The following is a 21,977-nucleotide window of genomic DNA, read 5'->3' on the forward strand; positions in this document are numbered from 1 at the left end:
GGCTGGAGACAGGACCCCTATCAGAACTCACAAACATAAATATAAGAGCTTCTCTACTTATTATTAGCAGATAGAACTTCAGGAAATATTATCTATTTCTAAGTTTTATTTCAGTGACAATTTATAAAGGAATAGGAGATTTTTAAAACATTTTCTTCCATTTTTAATGTGTTAATGGCACATGTTGCATACAAATTGGCAGCATCTTTCAAACAATAAAAATCAATGTATGACTGCTCATGATGAAAACTGACTTCAGAGGCCCCGTGAACAAAAGTTCTCGAAGGTATGATTGAATACAGTTGAAGCTATTGTTGATTTTAGAGCCAATAATGAGGGTAAAATGTTCAGTCCTGGAAATCTCGGTGTTTACCAAATGACCACGTGACGTCAAGTCCGTGTGACTTTCCAGCAAATCTCTGAGCTTATCTGAAGCATTACTTTCATGGTCTCCATCTCGGTCCAACGTAATGCTATGACTTTGGTTCCTTCTTGCTTATTCTTACCTTATGTTGAATTGCATTTATTTCCTCAGGCCTGGGCCCAGTTCTCTGGGCTTGGTTCCTTCTTCAAAATAAACATAACAAATTACAGTGCTTCTGTTCAAGGATATAAGGCCCAATTCATTCATTCTGCATCTTCATGGATGAAGGTTTCAGATATGTCTGAAAACATGGGCAAAATTACTCACTATCATGTTTAGTGATAACAACTAATTTTCAACAAGCCAAGGTTTCCTGTGACCTTACAGTGGATAAGTCCAGAAGATACCTAAAGACATCACATGATGTCATCCAAAAGACACCTCAGCATTTGAAAATTCTAATATAACTTGAAAATATGCATATGTTTTCCTGCAGTGACAGTACAGTTTTTGTAGCATCAGAAATGCACATGCTGGGTCTCTTTTCTCTGATAAAATAGTCATCAAACTGATAAAGATTCCATTCTCAAACTTCTTGAGCTCTCTGAACATTTCAGCTCTCTAGACTGCCTCCGTGCTTAAGACACAATATGTCTTTGCAAGGAAAATGCCAGGCAAGGACCATCCATATGATTTGTGCTTTGTGTCTGTGGTCAGTACAGTTCTCCTCAAATTTCAGTAAGCAACTGGGGGGCTCCTTGTTGACCAGAAGCCTAACAGTGCTAAACTGTATGGATCTTGTCCACCTGGCTCCTTCTGTCCTAGCCTACGAGTAGAAAGAGCCAGAGTGTGGTGGTGGTGTTTTTGTGATTGTGCTTTCTTTTTTTTTTTTTTTTTTATGTTATTTGCCCATTTCCTCCTCATGATAATGTGTGATATAAAGAAAAACTCTTTTTCAAATGTCTTGCGGCCTATGTTATGGCCTGTGTCTGCACAGTATAAAGTGAAGCAGAAGGTGGTGACACGTGACTCCTGGTCCCTAATCATCCCAATTAGCTTTGCCATGGCAATTGTACCCATTCAGGCAATGCTGAAGCTTCCGCTTCACTTTGACCTTGTCTGAGGTCCCAAAGTGCTGAACTGGGATATGACGATAGTTTTCAGTCCTCTGGGCCATCTTGGTAACAGAACTGGTTGCTGCAGGCTTGATCTGGTGCATCCATGTACAATTTCCTGTGAAGAAGGAAGAAAATGCCAGATGAATCCAGCAGCGGCCAGGTCCCCTCCATGGCCTGGACGAGGCCTGGTGCTCCACAGACCATGTAGCTCAGCCCAGAGTGAGGTCTCCTCATCTCCTGTTTCCTCCTCCCCACCGATGCCTTTGAGGGACAATTTATGTGTCTTTGGGGGGCATTTCATAAATACACCCCAAACTGTCTCATATTTCTTCCAAGAAATAAGTACATATTTTGTTTTACTTAGTGGTCAGGAGTGGAGATTACTATTTGTTTGAAACGGATAGTGAAGAGGAGGAAGAGGAAGAGTTAAAAAAGGAAGACGAAGAGCCCCCCCGGAGGTCAGCTTTCCAGGTAACTATGGGGATAAGGACATCACAGCCTTGGTTGGTTGAAGAGGTTTTCTTTCTGACAGACCTTGACCACAGGCCTCCACTTCCTGTACCGTGTACACGCGTGGTGGCTCCCAGAGTTCCTAGTTCACATCTGAAGTCGCGTGGTTCTCACTGACCTGTCCTGCCGCTTGCTGTCAGCATTGCAATTGTTACTGCCAGAACTCCTGCAAGGACACTGGTCCAGCCAGCTGTTCATTTGCATAAAGAAAATTTCTGGTGCTCTAAACAAAATTAAGGCTGCCCTGGGTGTACTTCGTTTCAAGCTTTGGGTCACTTGAGTGGACTTCCAGTTCCACAGGTGAAATAGCTGACCGTGAAAATAAAATCCTCGCTTTGTTTTGAAAACAGTCATTTTGAATTTTGAAAATCAGTTCCCTTGGTACTTCTAAAGATTTTAGACTGTATTAAAATCATAAAAACCTCCAGCCCAGTTTTGACATTCTCAGCTTAACTGCCTCTCTTTTTCAGAACTGCCATATCGTTCTTGGTGACATGAGTCACCAGCCTAGTAGCATGTATCCAGCTATTGTATTGTATCATCAGTGTTTGTTAAAGATGTGGGCTCATCAGTAGAGTTACATATGGGATGAAAACTCGGTAGATTTCCATTACAAGGGAGCAGACATAGGGCTGTCTTTCCCCATTGTTAGACTACAAGGCACACAGATGGACATCCGGCCAGTCTCATGATGTGTCCATGAGGCCAGTGTCCACTTGCTGGCCAGGTCTTCCCAAGCTGGCAGCTTACCTCCACCCTGTCTTCCTAGTGAAAGTGAAGAACTGAGTTGTTCGCGGGGACACTTTGCTCTGATGATGCTCTGTCACTTGCCCCATTGCTGCCCGTGTGTGTTTCTTGATGACAGCGTGTGCATGTATGCAGCTGGCTTGCTCAACACTAATGACTTGTTTATTTTTATTCCAACGAGTTTCCTTCTAATCCTCACTCATCAGGCAGCAGAGGAGAGAGCGGGTTGTCTTCACCATTTTTACAGATTACATGAATGATAAATCATTTTCTTTATTCCTAACCTACAAGCAGGGCACGTTTTATTACACATTCAGCGATGAGCACGTTTTAACCCAGTCGGTATAATTATAGAGCCAAACTCATACTGATGTCTTATATTGAGTGATCTTTTTTTTTTTTTTTCTACTAATTACTCTTGCTTTGTCCTTCTTTGTAGAGAGCTATTGGGAAGTTTGCATCAGCCATTTTAGCCTTGCCAAAGTCTATCATTAAACTTCCCAAAACTATTCTTCAGTATTTAATCAGAGCTGCAAAGGTATTTGACATTTTACTGATGTGTGGTGTGTGGCCCTCCGCTCCGTAGACCTTTAGATGGGCAGACCCCCGCTGCCCCACATCTGCGTTTTCCCTGTTCTATACATCTTACAATGAAGGAATGAGAAGAATTTAAAATATTGGGCAAACTTTTCCAAAAATCGTTCTGAGAAGCCAAATTCCTTATTGTGGTGATTCTTGTTTTTCAGTCAGCATCAGAGCTGATTAAAAAATAGAAGGAGAAAATGCAGATACAAATCTTCTTGTAGTTCTGCCTAAGTCACGTCTCATGTTAAAAGGGTCACGTCTGGTTGCATGCATCAGATATGATGTGTCAAAACATGACCATTTTCTCAGAAAGCTGGTAAAGTTACAAACAGGAAAAAATGAGTCGTTTTGCTCCGTCTCCTTTTGGGCTCCCAGTTAAGCCTGCCTCTTCCTAAATTGGACTCTTCTGGCATCATCTGCCCGAGTTCAGTGTCTCTCTTCACTGGCCTGAGCTGCTGTGGATGGTCCACCCAGCCTCCACAGTCCACATCGTCAGAGACTCTGCTGAATGAACTGCTACAGTGATTTGTTAAGTCACCCAACACACAACAGAAAGTATCTAGCTGCCTCTGCTGTGGTCATTCCAGAATTGCAAACCAGAAATAGTGACTCACTACTCTTGTGCTTTATAGAAAGCCGCTTCTTCTGCCTTAAACTGGAGCATACACTTACACTAGCAAAATGCTCCACAAGGGTGTGGCTAGCAAGGGAGACCAAGGCTTCTCACCTTTTACCTGGGGTCTTGTTTAAATGCAGGTTATTTAAATTATATCAGGTCCAGAGGGACCTGCAATTCTAGATTTTTCTCAAGCTCTCAGGTGAACCTAAAAGCTGCTCTCCCTCGCATAGCACAGTCTGGACCCCTGGGTTTCTTCCCCTTTGAAAACGCCAGGATTCTGAGTTCTAGTTTAATATTCTCTGTTGCTACTTCCTTGGGTTTCTTTTCTTTTCCCCTTTTATGACTGCCTTATGTATCTTTCCATTCACATTTAAGAATTTATATGAAAGATTACAATGTGATTATCCCCCATCTTAGTTTAAAAAATTATCTTCTTACCAACAACATAAAGTTCTGGATCACAACTGGATTAAAAAACATTTTAGAGAAACTTAACCAACTTCGGTTACAGATCTCCACTTCAATAAAGTCCTCTCCTGTTTCAAAAAGTAAATGCTTTTTGCGTAAGATTCAGTAAAAGGAATCCCATTTCCCTAACATTTAAGATGAAATCACTGAGGGTGGACTCTGAGATGAAGTTGGGTACAGGCTAGTGGCAGCAGCAGATGGAGAAGTCGATGTCATTTATATACATTTTCGTGTGTTTTTCTACCCAAGATTAGTTCTTCATGTGTCTGTTCTCCAGAAATACCTGTGACACTGGGTGGTAGGTACCACTGAGACTTCAGAATTGAGACAGTTCAGAAAGAAGCTTAGTTCGGTGTCTTAACTCAGTAAGAATTGGGATGCTTCCTCTTCCTCCTTCATCATCAACTTTTCCCAGAAATAGTTGGTCTGATCCTCAGTCCAGTGTTCCTGGAGCTGTAAAATATTTGTACTTCCAAACATGGACATGAAGGTCATTTTCCTACAAATGAGGACTTGTCCTAAGATCCTCCCCTTCCCTCCTTTCTTCAAACACTCATCTCAGCGAGGAAACACCAGCAGGATCAATCACTGAAGGACCACGTGTAGAACCAGGAACACCGTTTTAATGAGGCATCATCTGTGTGGCCAGAGCCCTTTCTACAAGATACCTTCAATTCTGTCCTGAACCCTCCCCTGCTCTCTCCTCCCCTCCCCTCGTCTCCCAGGAGTTTCATTTCCCTTCAGAGCAAAAGAGTGTGCACCTAGTACACTCACAAATCTTGAATCACTTTCTTATTTTCCACTTTGGCATTTTTGCATTATCCAAAAGCAATATTGTAATACCACTATTTTAAGGAAATGTCACAGTATGTATTTCTTAAGCCTGAAAATTTCTTTCATTTAGCAGTTCAGATTCTTTTAAAGAATCAATATTTTGCTGAAGCAAGTTTGCCTGTTAATGACCTAAACCTCAGAGATATTGTTAATAGAATCTCCAGTTAACGTGCTCAATAAACATCAACCATAAATTCCTTTTTCTCGTGCTTCTTCTTCAAATTGCAATTCACTTTTCCTTTTCAAAATACGTTTCTGGCATAAACTAGGATAACTTTTTTGACTCCTGGGTTTATTATTCAGAAACTATACAGATCTTGTATGTGTGTGAATTGTCCATAAGATTCAGATTTCTACCTGTGAGGAAATGCTCTGACCTAGTAACCCACAACCTTTACATTTCCATGGATGGAAAAGTTGAACTCCTCTTTACTTCTACGATGCCAGTAGTTTATTTACACTGTGTTTTTCAAGGATTTCAGAAATCTGAAAGTAATATAGAATAAAAGGAAAGTGTTGGGGTATACAAGTGCCCCTCCTCCTTTATCTTCATGATAGAAACCCAGCTTCCCTGAGACCAGCTGTGTTCGTGGGTGCACGTTGAGCATGCTGCCCGGCTTCATGGTTGTGGATGGCTGACTTTGCATTTCAGGGTTTTCTTTCTGTTCCTTCTGCATGACTTGGGACACTGTTGGTGGGCGGGACATTCAAAATTGCTCTGTTATGGTTATTCATTGTCATTTATTAATGCAACTATTTTCAGCTCTTGAACGAAAATGACAGAAGGCAACCTAAAGCTCCCCTGTTCTCCTTCCATCCCATTCTGGAATAACCTCTTAACCTTCACAGCACGTTATCTTTCCTCTCCAAATACTGATCAATCTACAAAGCTCTTTCTCAAGTTGTTGTAATAGTTGTTACTCACAAGAGAGAGTATCAAACACGCAAAAATAATTTCCCAAAGTAAATGAACAAAAGATGTTTCGGTCTTGACTCAAACTTTATATGTGTTGGGAGAAAATGAATGACACTTAGCAGGCTTCTAGCTTAGGCCTAGTATGTGTCACACAAGGGAATCAGGAGCTAAGTGTCAGAGATATAGTAGGATGGGGGGATGGGGGAGAAGTGGGTGTTCGTGGTTCCAGGGAATCTCATGATTGTCTGATATTGAACAAAATACATGCCTATAACATCTATTTTCGCATTTTACTTCATGGCCAGTGAGCACTGATCAGCTCAGTATATTGAGAGGTATGAGAAAGGGAGGTTTAATTCATGTTGAGAGAAAATATATATATATATATTTCTGAAAGTCAGGAAGCTTGGTGTTTGTCCCTTTTTCTTTAATTCAATTTATTAAAAATTCAGAAAATAATGAAACTTTCTCCCTTCAGTTTGTTTATCAAGCCTGGATTACTGACCCTAAAACAGCACTCCGACAGAGGCGCAAAGAGAAAAAAAGATCTGCAAGAGAAGAACAGAAAAGAAGGAGAAAAGAATCTGGGGAGGGTGAGTGATGGAGAGGGCTGCAGCTGACAGGCATCGGACAGAGGATAAGCTTGGGAGGAATGAAATTTTTAATGTCTAAAAAACACAAAGACTTTTACTTGCCCTTAATTTCTCAGGTCTTGGAATAAATTAAAACATGAATTTGTGCTGAGATACGTTTTATAAAATGGAAAGAGAGATAGAAGCAAAATAACCCCAAAGAAAGTAGAAGCAAAATAATAATTTTTAGGTGGCTATTAAGTCGTCGAAAAGACATAGAAGACGACCTGACCATTAAGTGAAAAGCTGTTCTTGGAAAATGAGAAAGATGAACCTTTAGAAATTTGATCAAGAAAAAAAAGGGAAAGCACACTTAGAGAGCAGTCAAGGACCCAAAATGGAACATATCTACCAGTGCTGTATACAACACTATCAATTCATTCAAAAACCTATGATAGAAACATGTTTCTAAAACAAAGTTAAAAAGCAAGTGGGAGCTCAGGAAAAATGTGTTCATTATATATCAGACTAAAGATCAGTGTTCTGGCTATATTAAGAACTTCTGAGAGTCAGCAAAAGAAAAATTCAGCCCAGTGAATGAATGGGTATGAAAAGTAATTCAAGATCAGAAAACAGAAATAGCCAAAAGGAGCTCAGTTTCACTAAGTAGCTCAATATGAGAAACGTAAACTAAATATTTTGACATTCTGCCTTTTTAATCGATTGGATTAGCAAGAATGTAAACATAGCTCTGTTGGAGCTAGAGGAGGCGTCCCTGCTCTGTTTGGAGCTAGAGGAGGCGTCTGTGTCTGTGGTCTTGTAAACAGCACCTCCACTTTGGAGGGCAGATGTCGATCTGAAAGTTTAAGTGTGTGTCTCCTACCAGGGATCCATCCCACCTCCAGGTGTGTGGCTTCACGAGTCAATATTTGCACATAAGCACAAGCACACGTGGGCTTCCCTGGCAGCTCAGCTGGTAAAGAATCCATTTGCAATGCGGGACACCTGGGTTTGATCCCTGGGTTGGGAAGATCCCCTGGAGAAGGGGATGGCTACCCACTCCAGTATTCTTGCCTGGAGAATTCCATGGACAGAGGACCCTAGTGGGCTATAGTCCGTGGGGTCACAACGAGTTGGACACAACTGAGTAACTTTCACTTTTTTCACGTTCACAAGCACATGTGTCTAAGGATATTCATCAAACATTATTATCACTAACGAAAATTTGGAAATACCCTAAATGTCCACATAAAGCAGAACCAAGTAAATTGTGTGACCAGTATATTACAGCATACTATTTAGTAGGTTAAAAAGCAAAATGAATTAGTTTGAACTGACATGGAGAACAATTCCTGACATACTGTTAAGTGAAAAGCATGCTGGCATGCACATTATGAAACCACTTACGAAACGAAGGAAACCAAAGTGCCTCCAGACAATGTTTTGCATTTTTAATGGATGCATGTAATTGTGTATAAATGCGCAAAGAAAAGACTGGGAAGAAAACTTAGCCAGTTAATTGCTGTGGTGACTTCTGGCAGAAGAGGTGGGGAGGCTGAGAGTAAAGGGTAGGATTAAAGAAACCTTCAGGCTTGTTATATTTTAATGCTTTACAAAGGAAATGTGTATATTGATTCTTTGTGAAATTAAAAATGTATTCAAACAAGAAAAGAAAAGGAAAACATAACTTCTAATGCAGTATAGCCTGGAAAGCTACCCTAAGGCACCAAATCTTTGCAAGGGTTGTGTTCTCTTCAACCCCTTTCCAGGGTTTACATACCTATGGGCAGGTACTGTTTCCTTTGATTCAAAAATGAGTCCGTGCTGCTTTACAGATTCTCCGGTACGTTCATTAGCAATATATCATGAACACTTCTCCAATTAAGTATTTATAAAACTATATCATCCTTTTTAAATAGCTGCAAAATATTCTGTAATATGGATATGCATAATTTATCCAACTCCTCCATCACTAATGGATATAAGGTTTGCTTCCAAATTTTTGCCACAATAAATAACACTATCAAGGATTTCCTCACACAAAAATTCATATGTAGTCATGTGTGTGTGTGTGTGTATGTGTGTGTGTTTAAATGCATGGCAAAAGCAGGATGAACACACACTTTCCCCAAGATAGATGATCAGAAGTGGAATTTCTGGGCTAAAGTGGGTGCTTTTTTTACTTTAATAAATATTTTCCCAAGATATTTTAGAAATTTAAACTCCTCTGTATGAGGTGTAGGAATGTCTATTTCCCTGGAGCCTTGTCCTATGGGCTGTTACTACTCTTTATCATGTGTCTTTCTCAAGGATGACAAACGGCTTTTATTTTTATTTGAATTTTCCTAACTAATAAGGTTGAATATTTTTTATTTCGTATTTTCTTGGTTTTGGCGGTGGGGGGTTGGGGGGTGGCTTCCCTGGTGGCTCAGCTGGTAAAGAATCCGCCTGCAATGCAGGAGACCTGAGTTCGATTCCTGGGTCAGGAAGATCCCCTAGAAAAGGAAATGGCAACCCACTTCAGTATTATTGCCTGGAGAATTCCATGGGCTAATGGAACTAATAAGATTGAACATTCTATTTCATATTTTCTTGGTAAATACTAAAATGAAAAAATTTTGAATACAAAAGTAAATAAATTTTACTTTCAAATCCAAGATTTAAACATTTTTTATCACATTTCATATTCTATTGGATGGTCTTTATTAATCTAAAAGATATTTATGTTAGGAATATTATCCTTTTTTATGTGTTACAAGTATCTTTTTTTCCAACCCAGTGCTTATCTTTTAGTTCACAGTGTATGTTTTCTAAGCAATGTTTAATTTTTTTCTGATGTCAAGTAGGTCTCTCAAGTAGGTTTCTTTTTGGAATTTCTGTATTTTCATCTTGCTTAAGAAAGTCTTCCCCCCAAATGTTATGCATATGTTTTCTTGTATTTCCTCTTAATTTTATTTACATTTTGAATTTTTATTATTCTTTGAAGTAGAGATCTATTATGCTAAGCCTGTTTGGTAATCTTTCTTTTTCTATTAATTTAAATGCTCCTTTTGACAGTGTTAATCTCCCATTTAGTCTTAGGTATGTTTCTGGGTTCTGTATTTTGATCCTCAAGGTGTTCAAAATTGTATATAACAGCAGTCAGCACACTTTTTCTATAAAGGGCTGGATAGTAAATATGATAAGCTTTCACTGTAAATTCCTGCTGCAACTCACCCTGCCTTCTTGGAGCAGATTCGGATGGTATGTCCCCAAGTGGGCATGACTATGTTCCACCAAAATTTGAATTTTATATAATTTTCATATGCATAAAATATTCTTCTTCTTCAGACTTTTTTTCAACTATTGAAAATATAAAAACCACTCTCAACTCACAGGCCATTAAACAGGAAGCAGGAAAGATTTGACCAAACAATTTGGTTTACCATCCCCAACTCCATAATACTCATTCTGAAGTCAAGTGAGGAGAATCTGAAAGCTCAGAATTCTGACAACTCTTCTCTGGGAGCTCTTCAAATAGGCAGAAAGTCCCAGATTTCATTATAAAATTCCTCTCAGTTCAGAAGTGTAGCATCGGTGTTAATTTACCCTGAAAGGATGTAACTCATGTTTCTGGGACACTCTTGGCAGGTCCTGTGGAGTGGGAAGACCGGGAAGATGAGCCAGTCAAAAAGAAGTCTGATGGACCAGGTAACAAAGTAAAGACGCCCATCGGCAGGGGAGGTGGGGGCAGGGGGTGGGATTGGGACTATGTTTCTTGCCCAGATGGTGCATGAGGAAGGCTGCCTGGAAACAGTGAATTAAATCCTGTTTCTGGACTGTGACTCAATCATCAGCATCCCTTGAAATCTCATCTCTAGTGAAATTGCATCTCTAGTGAAATTGCATCTCTAGTGAAATTGCAAAGGGACTCTGAAAATCAGACCTACCTTTGCATTGTGGGATGAGATGTCGGGTTAGAGTCCTTGTGTAAAGTCCTTTACCCAAGTGTCTATGAAAGGACGTTGGGAACAAATTATAAATGTCCCAGGGAAACCATCAGCACAGAGGCACAAAAAAATATTGGCATTTAGATGGCATGGAAAAGGAGTGAAGTGAGATAGTTTCAATCCCTGGGTGGGGAAGATCCCCTGGAGGAGGAAATGGCAACCCACTCCAGTATTCTTGCCTGGACAATCCCAAGGACAGAGGAGCCTGCAGGCTACAGTCCACAGGCTGCACAGAGTCGTACACGACTGAAGCGACTGAGCGCGCATGAGAGGTAAGTACACTGGGAAATGAGCAGCCTCCAGGGCTTGGGCTGACTCCTCCTTTTAGGGAAGAAACCTGAATCCCAGCGTGTCTGCTCAGGACTCCACACTGTCAGGGATAGAGCTCACATCTTCTGAGCCACAGCCCAGGCCCGGTGCCATGTGGGCTTCACAGAGCCTGAGACTGGGGGGAAGATTTCTCCATCAGGAGAAAAAAAAAAAAGAGAGAGAAACAGAAGCCTCTGAACGCAGTGAACCCACATGCCTCTCTGCCCCCAAAGACACATGGCTTCCTCTTCTTCAGGGCTGGCAGTCCTGGGTGCACCACTTACCCACAAGCAAGGTGTTCAGGCTCTTTTGTGCTGGACACAAATACATCCATGGATGCCATCTGTTGACACAAAACGAGACTTCCCAAAGGCTCTCCAAGCCCTTGGAGGCACGGTCCTTGAAGCGGGCCTCCACGTCCAGACAATTGGCTTTCTGTCTGTGGGGCAACACCCTGTTATTCCTGCAAACCTTTTCCTGGTAACAGTGCCCCTGCTTTGAGTAGCCTGTCTCCTTCGCCATAAGCTTTACACACATTAGCTTGTTCAACTCCCTCAAAGCCCTCTTCCCCACTTAACAGAGAAAAAAACCAAGGCAGAGAAAAACTAGCCAAGTTTCCCAAATCTACACGACCACTCGGAGGCAGAGATGAGCATCGGAGGTGAGCTGGTCACACGCCGCTCCCCAGGCGGGTCCCAGTCACAGCCGAGAGGAGGGAGATGGCCCAGGGTCAGTGGGCATCTCAGGGCTCCTGTGGTTTGGAGAGGACTGACCACACAGTCAGAATTTTATAGGATGCACAGCATGGTGTCATTAAATACATATAAGGAAGATGATTCAGGGGTTTGGATAGAGTCTTAGTGTGTAGACTGAATTCTGTACGAAATACCTTTGAAACGTGTTCAACTACAGTTCAGCTGCAGTGGGAAACATCAGAGTCCTACTGAACCAACAGAACAAGAAAAGCATTAAAGGAACCAATTACTTGGATAGATTCAGACTGTTTCTGGCCAGTAGCAAATACCCTTGAGTGCAGACTGTACTTCTAATCAGACCTGGTGTGTCTATATGGACCTGTTTCGACTGAAGCTTTGACCAAAGGTTAACAATTCTATTCGAGTTTGGTTTGGGTGCTGCCAGCGCAGGTGTGGAAAACCCTGCCCACCATGTCCATGCCTGTGCCAACCCCACCCCCCCACCATGGCCCTGTCTCTCCATGTCAGGGTCAAGGACAAAACCAATCAGGGCTGCCTTTGGTAAAACAGCTCTGTTCCACACACAGCACCACGACTGAGGGTGCAATGTCCCTTTAAATCAGGTTTTCTTCTTCCTCCTAGACAACATCATCAAGAGGATCTTTAATATTTTGAAGTTCACCTGGGTCCTGTTTCTGGCAACCGTGGACAGTTTCACAACGTGGCTCAACTCCATCTCCAGGGAGCACATCGACATCTCCACTGTCCTGAGGATCGAGCGCTGCATGCTGACCAGAGAGATCAAGAAGGTAGCCCTGCTCGAGGCCCTGCTTCACTCCTGCCTGAGTTGCCAAAGTTCTGAAAGCCAGGCTCCAGACCTCCACGGGGGCTCAGACAAAATCCTTCCTCCCAGTCTTTGCATAACCTCTCTGCTTCTTTGGTATATTTCAGTCTTTTCCATGCTCAGAATGATAACACACACTACACACACACTCACACTAACACTCACACACACACTCACACATACCCTCACACACACTCACAGTCCTAGGATCTTGGCCAGTGTGTTCACTCTGTCACATCTCATCCACCACGGTTCCAAGCTGCACTGGTTCTGTTGTATCTCATAAAGGATCATGCACTTTCGTCTGGGAAGTTTGGCCTGAAACTTCTCATAGGGAAAATTAGGAATATACACATGTGGAGGCTCAGAAGGTAAAGAACCCGCCTGCAATGCAGGAGACCCAGGTTCAATCCCTGGGTCCGGAAGATCCCCTGGAGAAGGGAATGGCAACCCACTCCAATATTCTTGCCTGGGAAATCCCATGGACAGAAGAGCCTGACGGACTACAGTCCATGGGTGGTAAAGAGTTGGATGTGACTGAGTGCCTAAGACAAAACATAGCTATAGATGGTTTATAGATTACATTTGAAAAAAATAGTTCATGGCTGGAAAGGTTACTCTCACTTAGCAAAATTATCAACATATGAAAAGGGATTTCTTTTTAATTTTTTAATTTTATTTTTTGAGATGCGGGTGGCATATACCATTTTATTCATTTCAAGCTTACAGTATAATAACTTGGTATTTATGTATATTGTAAAATGATAACCACAGTAGATCTAGTTAACCTCCATCACTGCACCTATTATAAATTTTTTTATTGTGAAGCAGACTTTGAAGATCTATTCTCTTAATAACTTCTCAATACGCAATACAGTATCGTTAACTCTAGTCACCATTGCCTCCCTATGATTTATTTATTTCATAACTGCAAGTTTGTACATTTGACCATCTTCAGCCTTAAACTAGGAGGGGTTTCCTGTTCAGCATGACCCAGTAGCATCCGGCACCATTAATTCAGTGAGTTGACGTCAATCCTCAGCTTGACTAACTTGGCTTTTCATCCTGCTCAAGGTGTGTGTGATGGCGGAGGGCTGTGCATACTGAGGAGCACTGGCGTCTGCACGGGGCTGTGACAGTGTCTCCCTCTCCGCAGGGCAACGTCCCAACCCGGGAGAGCATCCACATGTACTACCAGAACCACATCATGAGCCTGTCCAGGGAGTCAGGGCTGGACACCATCGACGACCATGCTGGCGCTGCTGCGGGCGCACAGGCCGCCCACAGGATGGACAGCTTGGATTCCCACGACAGCATCTCCAGGTACGTCACGTGCTCCACAGCGGTGCTCTTTCCGCAGGGATGACAGAGGTGAGAGGTGAGGGGAGAGGTGCAGGCTAATCAGAACCTTGGGGTGCCCAGCTGCTCTGGGCTGACTCCATGGGCATGGCCCAGCAGAGCATTGCTGCCCCTGGTCCGAGCAGAGAGAAGCAGATATCAGTAATAAAGTATTAGAAAGGCCCATATGACCCACGGGCCCACGACTGGGATTTCCAAGCTTAAGTTAAGTCAGATGAGCCTCCTGACACAAAATGAGTAACTGTATCAAGAACTGCATCTTCAATGCCTTTAAAATGCTGTTCCACAAAGTATCTTCTGTTCTAGAGTCTTCTGCCACCTGTTGCTCTCCATCTTCTTCTTTCAGAAATTTTACTTTATGATTCGGAATCATAAAAATTTGAGAAGTGGTTCTGTGGGCCCCACCTTCCGAGCTGTGTGGTCATACCCCTGCTTCACACGGGCCCCTGCACTGATCCTTCCCCGGGGCTGCACTGTGTGTGGGTTTCCTCACTTTTTCCTTAACAGACCCCTTGAGATGTACTGTTATCATCCCCATTTGACAGGGACATGAACTTCTTATGAAAGTTTGTGAGGCTGCAGACTAGTTCACAAAGGGGAAAATCACACATAATTACACATTTTTTTCCACAGAACTTCAGGCATTTCACAGGCTTCCTGAATTTTATGCATGAGCCTGGCTTAAGAATAGTGGCTCGAGAACCAAACTCTGAACCCAGTGAATCAAACAGAAAATTAGAACGTGAACTGAAAATCAGTTGTTCATAAAATAAACATACATGATTCCTGTATTAGTAACTTTCAGCTGTGTAACAACTGATAATACGGTCAGTTAAGAAAGTAAGTAAATATTATAAACCACAACTTTAGGAGGGAGAAGAAGAAAAAGAAAACAAAGACTGGCTGAAATAAAATCAAGTAACTGCCTTTTAATCTGATCCAACATGACAAATCTGCACCCATGGTCAAAACCTGTGAGGTGGGAGATATTAAAATTCATTGATTGCCTTTTAACAAAGACTGTCCAAGTATTCCAACATTTTTAAGTGGTCAACCATCAATAAATTTACTAATAGAAAACCAACACATTTAAAATTATTTTTAATGTCCTTTTACTCATTATTTGTAATGTGAAGAAAAGGGAGACACACTATTGGTCATTTATGCCCTCAGTAAGGGAGTGAACATATTTGCCGCCTTCTTAAAGGCCAAGGAAGACTTTCATTTTTTTTTTGTTTGTTTGTTTAGAAAACTTTCAAATCTCCAAACAATTGTGTGTCTGCAATAGAGTCCATAGGAAGCCATGCTGATTTCTGATGAAGCAGTGGTCTTCTCTGGGAGGGACCCCAGTGTGGACATTTGGCATCAGCACACCTATGCCCTGAGGCAGGTAGCATCACCCCCAACAGGGATGCAGGGACCCACATGCTCTGTGTGGCCCAGCCCCTTAAGGACCCAGCCTGCAAGGAGTTGTCCTACCCACCCCATCTCACCCACTTTTCCCTTCAGCAGACAATAGAGGGGGTTGGGGTAGGAACCTAACAAATGTGCTTATGTTCCGTTTGACTTATTGGAACAGTCACGATTTCTTTCAAATCCAGATGTATGAAATCAGATATCCTCTATCTTTCAAATCCAGATGTATAAAATCAGATATCCTCTACCTTCCCAGAAAATAAATTCAAGTTACTTCAGGAAACATTGATGACATTCCAAGGAACATTCCTAGATACATGCAGAGTGCCTATTATTGGAAGTGTGTGCTGTGTGCCCCTGGGATGGCTCCAATGACCTGAGGACATCAATTAGATTTGTCACCTGTTTTTGTAAAGCTCCTGCTCTTCCCTTTCAGTTTTAAAACTGTCCTGGCTTGGACAACAAGCTAATCCACCGCAAATAATCCAGTAATGTGGGGTCTGAGGGCGGGCTGCGTGGTCGCAGAAATCACCCAAGAATTAACAAGGTAAAGAGGACTTTGTGGTCAGAGCATTGATTCCGCACAGAAAATCAGGCAGGTCAGGGTGCACAGCCTCTTTCTGCTGCAGACTCCCCAAAGGCTGGGGGATCCACCTCTGAAAATATGAAACAATACAGAAGCTCAGAGATCCAGTTCCCTCATCTCATAAATGATGAGACTGAGACCCAGAAGAGGGGGAAGGGATTTATCTAAAGCCCGGCAGGTAGTCAGTGTCCACTGTGTTTCTAGTTCATCTGACCATCATCTCCTCTTTTTGTTCAGGATGAGTTGACATCAAAAGGAGTCAGGGTTGTTCTTTAAAATCCTTATTAGAGACCGTTTGGTTGCTCGCCTCGTCCCCTCCCTCTCCCATTGCTGGGTCCTGTCTTGGCCATGTGGCTGTGACATGCAGTCAGGGTGTTCTCCTACAGAGCACTTGGGAGTGGGAGCTGCTATGGCTCTGAGAACCTGAAAGCCCTTTAACAGTTCCATGAGTGCCTCAAATTCCCCACCCCCAAAGGGGACCCCAGAGGTCACTCCATCATCTTGAATGGTTTCCATTTCTGCCCCCATGGTCACTGATTAAGGGCACCTACTGTGTGGCTGGCACACAATAGGTCCCTGGTGCAATCACTAGAGGCTGACGTTCATCCAGTAAATCAGATGTCTGTAACACGAAGGGTCAGCTGAGTCACTCGCTCTCAGGCTGGAAGTCAGTGCCCCAGGAGCCTCCATGTCAACAGCTTCAGGGGGTGTTCCTCTCTGGGGTTAAACTCCACATGTGAGCTGCAAGCATGCCTCCATCTGAGCTGTTGGCTGCCACTGGGATCACCCAGTAGCACTCAGCCCTGAATCTGCCTCAGTTTCCTCCCTGACTGTCGAGTGACAGGTGCTGAGGATTCAGCCGATGGGATCTCACCCTGCTGACATCCGCCGAAACCTAGAATGTGATCACAGAGAAAACCACTCACTAGGCTCAATAAACAGTTAACAGACCAAATGGCCCTGCCACTGCTGGACTTCCTATGTTGCCTTTGTACCATTTCTTTTCTTTTCGATGTTGGTTTATATCCAGTTGCATATCAAACCAGCATCTCTTCTCTAAGCCATCCAGTTTGGCTCGACTGAATATCACTCAGAAAATGGGGTGGAAAATTCAGTTTGTTGCAGTGAGTCCTGAGCTTCCTTCTTTTCTTTTGGAAACCATGTTTTTTAAATGGCATTTTTATATGAATTTTACTTGAGCAGGTATTTCTGCTTAAGAACTGAACTCAGGATTGGGGAAGGGGGGCTCTGCATAAAATATATCTCCTGTCTTTGGAAAAAAAAAAAAAACAGAACCCTCAGCTGTACAATTGTAAAGATGAATTTTGCTCTGTGAGAGACAGGTCAGGACTTGTCATTATTCTAGTTCCCTGTCCCACCCAGAGAGCAACACTTCATCCTTTATCAGCAGTTCTGTTCTCAGCCCAGTGCTATGCTGTCTCATCTTCCCTTCTCTGTCCGGAGCCCCGCTGCGGTGGCCGCTGTCCGTGGTGCTGGAGTAGCGTGTGGTCTGCTGCATGGCGGTGTCTGGGTCTCTGACGGGTGTGACTCCTGTTTCCGGCGCTGTTTTAACACTGTGTCTCTGTAACTGTTTGCGCTGCTAGCTGCTACACGGAAGCAACCATGCTGTTCTCAAGGCAGTCCACCCTTGATGATTTAGATGGACCAGAAACTGTGCCTAAAACGAGTGAGCGCGCTCGGCCCGGGCTCCGTAAAATGCTCAGCATGGATGTGTCCTCCTCGTCAGCCGAGAGCACCAGCTTAGGCTCCAGGTGCTCACCCGTGCATGCTTTGTCCGTGACCGTGTCAGCCCCTGCCCGTGTCATTGCACAGATGAGTTATTGTGACCTGTATGTTTTCGTTCACTTTTGTCTTAAGAAGGTGCATGACTAATGAAAGCGTAACCAGCATCCTTCCTGGGACACAACTGGTCGTTCCCAGGATAGCGTTCTATTCAACTAACCGCTCTTTGCTTTTTGTCTGTTAGGAGTTTCTTAAAAACCCTACTATAAACATTGTCCTCCATTTTGTAAGTATTTCACACTTTCTATTTCCAAAGGAGCAAGCATGTTTCCTCCTTGTTTCAGGGTGCCAGTAGGCAGTCCTCATGGGGAAAAATGGGTCAGGAAGAGTAGGAAACTTTCTCATCGTTTTGTCGAAAGATCCACACACTAGGAGTTAATCCCAAATCCTGTATGTAGTCACATTTGGTCAATACAGAATGAATCTATCCACATGCTACATGCCCAACTGACATGCAAGTTAGAATATATTCAACCATTGTTTTTAAAATAATATTATTATGCAGTAGAATATATTACCTTGGGAGACCTTAACTTGTTTGGTTTGGGAAAGATTACTTTGGGCTTAGGCTTTCTCATTAAATCTCATGATAAAAACTATAATCATGCATAGAAATGAAATCACTTGCTTAAAATCCAGAAGCTCTTCTTTGAAAAGTCAACAGGAGCACAGAAGCACAAGCTGTATTGTGCTTATCCTGACACCAAACAACCACCCAAATAACCCACTCTGAAACTAAGGGCAGAGTCGGCAAGTCAGCCAGTGTTAGGTCCTTGTCTCCAGCAGCTATGTACGTATGTACATTCAGAGCTGCAGGAGGCTGGCACCCGGCGTTTCAGGGACTGCCATGGCATTTAAGCTGTCCTCTGGTGGGCACATGCTATGCCATTCCAATCTGCTGATTGCTGAATGTACCAGGATTTACCTGAATCCCTTTGGGGTCAGACCTCATCAAAAACCATAAAGAGCATGCCTGTGATAGGTTACGGTCCCTCTGGAAGTTAGAACCTGGTGTGGGGCTGGCTCCAGTGGTCTGAAAACTGGGTGACCAGTCAGTTTTACCATCATGTCTAATCAAGGTAAGTCTTAGCCAAAAGCATTGTCTTGGCATTCTGAGAGCCTAATTAATGTGCTGTAGGCACATATAGGGCCAAAGTCCTGGGGCCCTGAACACCCCTGAATTAGGATCAAGAGCTCATGCATTTCTGACTCTTCAGTCTCAAGGCTCAGCCAGATGCATCCATTCATTCATCTGTGTGCACCAGTGTCCATGACAAGAGAAATGGGTACAGTCTGCACCTTTGAGCATCTCAGTGATATGACCCCAGCTGCTCACACATGCCATTCAGGGAGCAGCACCTTCTCAGAGCCTAACAGCTGATCACTGCACACCCCGTATACTTGGCGTCTTCAGGTGACTTTCCCCCCTCTCTTCAGGGCCGGGTGTGTTGAGGTACACAGCATAGCAGGCAGACCTTGATCTCACTGCTATGGCTGCTGTACTTTTGTTTCCAGTGTTTTTTGCATGAACTCAGGGAGAGTTAAGAAGGAGAGGAGAGATGCAAAAGGGAAGACAGGACACAGAAGTAGAGTGAAGACCAGGGCAGAGGGGTTCCTGGAAAATGAAGCTGGAAGAGGAGCTGGCAGCACAAAGCCAGTGGGAGGAGAAAGCGGGAGGGCAGTCAGAGGGGAGGGTGGGTGCAGCCCCAGGAGAGACCCTGGGGCAGAAAGTGGTGGGCGGGGCTTCCACTGCCAGGTGGTGAGGAGCCAGGAAAAGGACGATGGTGAGCGTCCATCTGAGTCAGGTGTCAGAGGCACCAGTGAGAAAAGGCACAGGATGGAAGTGCAAGGAGGAGCCAGCATAAACAACGAAGCAGGCTTTATCTTGCCAATGGTCCACCATTCCGGGCCTCCCCTTAAGGGTCTGGGGTCTGTTGAGAGTAGAGTGCATCTCTGTGGACCCAGCCAGTTGAGACATCTCCTTTCCCTGGGTACCTTTCTTTACAATCTGTGCTCTGGGGGTGCACTGGGCTCACTGTGTCTTGACTGGACATAAACAGTGGGCCTGCTGCCTAGGACCATCGATGGGACTGAAAAGCTACGCACGAGAGGGTTTGGTGCCCCAAGACCTGCCACCCAGCACCCTTCCCCAGTCTCTGCACCCAGACATGATTATCCAGAAGGAGCAAAGCAGATGGAACATGGGGAGTGAGGAGGCATCCCCCTCCATGTGCCTGGGTGCATGGCCATGGGTGCCGCGGGAGGCTGTAGGAGTTGCTGAGGCCAAGCGGTGCCCTCCGTGTCTCCTGACAGCGAGCCCACGCAGTGCACGATGCTGTACTCGCGCCAGGGGACCACGGAGACCATCGAGGAAGTGGAGGCTGAGCAGGACGAGGAGACATCCGAGGGGGCCCGGGAGGCCGAGTCCCCACAGGACCCCACGGAGGACGGCGACGTGGAGGCCCCGCCGTCCTACAGCAAGGCTGTCAGCTTTGAGCGCCTGTCCTTTGACTCCCGGGATGACTCAGCCGGCCAGACCCACATGGAAGTCAGCCCGGATGACAGCCGCTCAGATCGGCTGGAGGCCAGCATCCTGCCACCCCTGACCCACGAGCTGACAGCCAGCGAGCTGCTACTGAACAAGTAAGAGCTGGGGCCACAGCAATGGAGCTGGGAGTGACCCGTAGTGTCCACTGAGCTGCTGGGTGCAGAGACCATGTGGAAAATATCCCCCCAGACATTTAGAACCACATGCGTGCTCACCTCTGTCTCTGTAACATGATGGGAGGTTGACAGCACAGGACGCCTGGGGACCCAGGCAGCAGGGAGAGGTGGGCAGGGTCTCACTGCGTGGAATCAGTGCCCGGGAGGAACTGAGGCCAGTCTTCTGACAGGATGTTCCATGACGACGAGCTGGAGGAGTCAGAGAAGTTCTATGTGGGGCAGCCTCGCTTTCTGCTGCTCTTCTATGCGCTGTACAACACGCTGGTGGCCCGCTCCGAGATGGTGTGCTACTTTGTCATCATCCTCAACCACATGGTCTCTGCCTCCATGATCACCCTCGTGCTGCCCATCCTCATCTTCCTCTGGGCCATGCTGTCCGTCCCCCGGCCCAGCAGGCGCTTCTGGATGATGGCCATCGTCTACACGGAGGTAGGCGTCCCTCCAGTGGAGCTGCCTGACCCCTGCTTCACATAAATAAATAGTCAGTTAGAGGGATCGTCTTAGGTCAGCACGTGATTATAACTGGCAGTTGTTGGTGCTGAGAACTATAGTCGTCTTTCCACATCTCATACCTCACACAACATAGGAGCTGATATCATTCCGTAAAAAAGGAATAAGGAACAGCCTTTATGAGATTAAATAATTGGCCCAAAGTGGGCTTCCTTGATGGCTCAGACGGTCAAGAATCTGCCTGCAATGCATGAGACCCAGGTTTGATCCCTGGCTTGGGAGGATTGCCTGGAGAAGGAAGTGGCTACCCACTCCAGTATTCTTGCCTGGAGAATCTCATGGACAGAGGAGACTGGGGGGGGTGCACCGCCTATGAGGTTGCAAAGGGTCAGACACAACTGAGTGACTAACGCTTGCACTTGCACTTTACCCAGCTGGTGAGTGGTGGGGGAGGCCTTTGAGGTCTGGTGTCTGCCCTGTGATATTGACCAGCAAAATGGTAAGTAAAAGGCAGACACAAGTACGGTGCCAGGGCCAGTGCATGGTCAGTGAGTGGACATTGGATCAAACAATACAGTAAGCACTTGAAACACAGTTGGATGCAATTAACCCTGATGATGGAGACATTGGAGGAGTGTTTCAGCGTCAGTCTCTACAAACATCTCCATGTTTATACCCTGGGCTGGCAAGGTTTTGTTTCATTTGCTTTTATTTCTTCTTGAGGAGAACTTCCAGTGAGCAATAAAATGCTGAGAGGAAAGAGAGCAGAATAAAGTGAAAATTGTCTATAGTGCCTGTGCAGTTTTCTCCTAAAGATTACAAACTAAAGCCATACTTGCAGAATAAAGATCCTACTGTTCACATTTGTTCTAATGACCTCATTTAATAGCTGAATATTTGTATAAGTATCTAATTGAATCAGCACAAACTAGCCCCTGCATGCATGCTAAGTCACTTCAGTCATGTCTAACTCTGCAACTTTATAGACTGTAACCCTCCAGGCTCCTCTGTCCATGGAATTCTCCAGGCAAGAATACTGAAATGGGTTGCCAATCCCTTCTCCAGGGGA

At 44.3% G+C, this 21,977-nt stretch overlaps 1 protein-coding gene across 1 annotated transcript in view; it reads left to right on the plus strand.

The window, feature by feature from the left end:
* Positions 1 to 21,977, plus strand: part of PIEZO2 (piezo type mechanosensitive ion channel component 2) — a 262,558-nt gene that overhangs the window by 220,617 nt on the left and 19,964 nt on the right. The window contains exons 32-38 of the mRNA XM_040264615.1: positions 1,847 to 1,953; positions 6,640 to 6,754; positions 10,364 to 10,423; positions 12,369 to 12,535; positions 13,727 to 13,893; positions 20,048 to 20,377; positions 20,629 to 20,887. Coding sequence (XP_040120549.1) covers positions 1,847 to 1,953; positions 6,640 to 6,754; positions 10,364 to 10,423; positions 12,369 to 12,535; positions 13,727 to 13,893; positions 20,048 to 20,377; positions 20,629 to 20,887 — 1,205 coding nt within the window. The remainder of the gene's footprint in view (positions 1 to 1,846; positions 1,954 to 6,639; positions 6,755 to 10,363; positions 10,424 to 12,368; positions 12,536 to 13,726; positions 13,894 to 20,047; positions 20,378 to 20,628; positions 20,888 to 21,977) is intronic.

This window comes from Oryx dammah, unplaced genomic scaffold (assembly GCF_014754425.2).
Source record: "Oryx dammah isolate SB20612 unplaced genomic scaffold, SCBI_Odam_1.1 HiC_scaffold_22, whole genome shotgun sequence".
NCBI lineage: Eukaryota > Metazoa > Chordata > Mammalia > Artiodactyla > Bovidae > Oryx > Oryx dammah.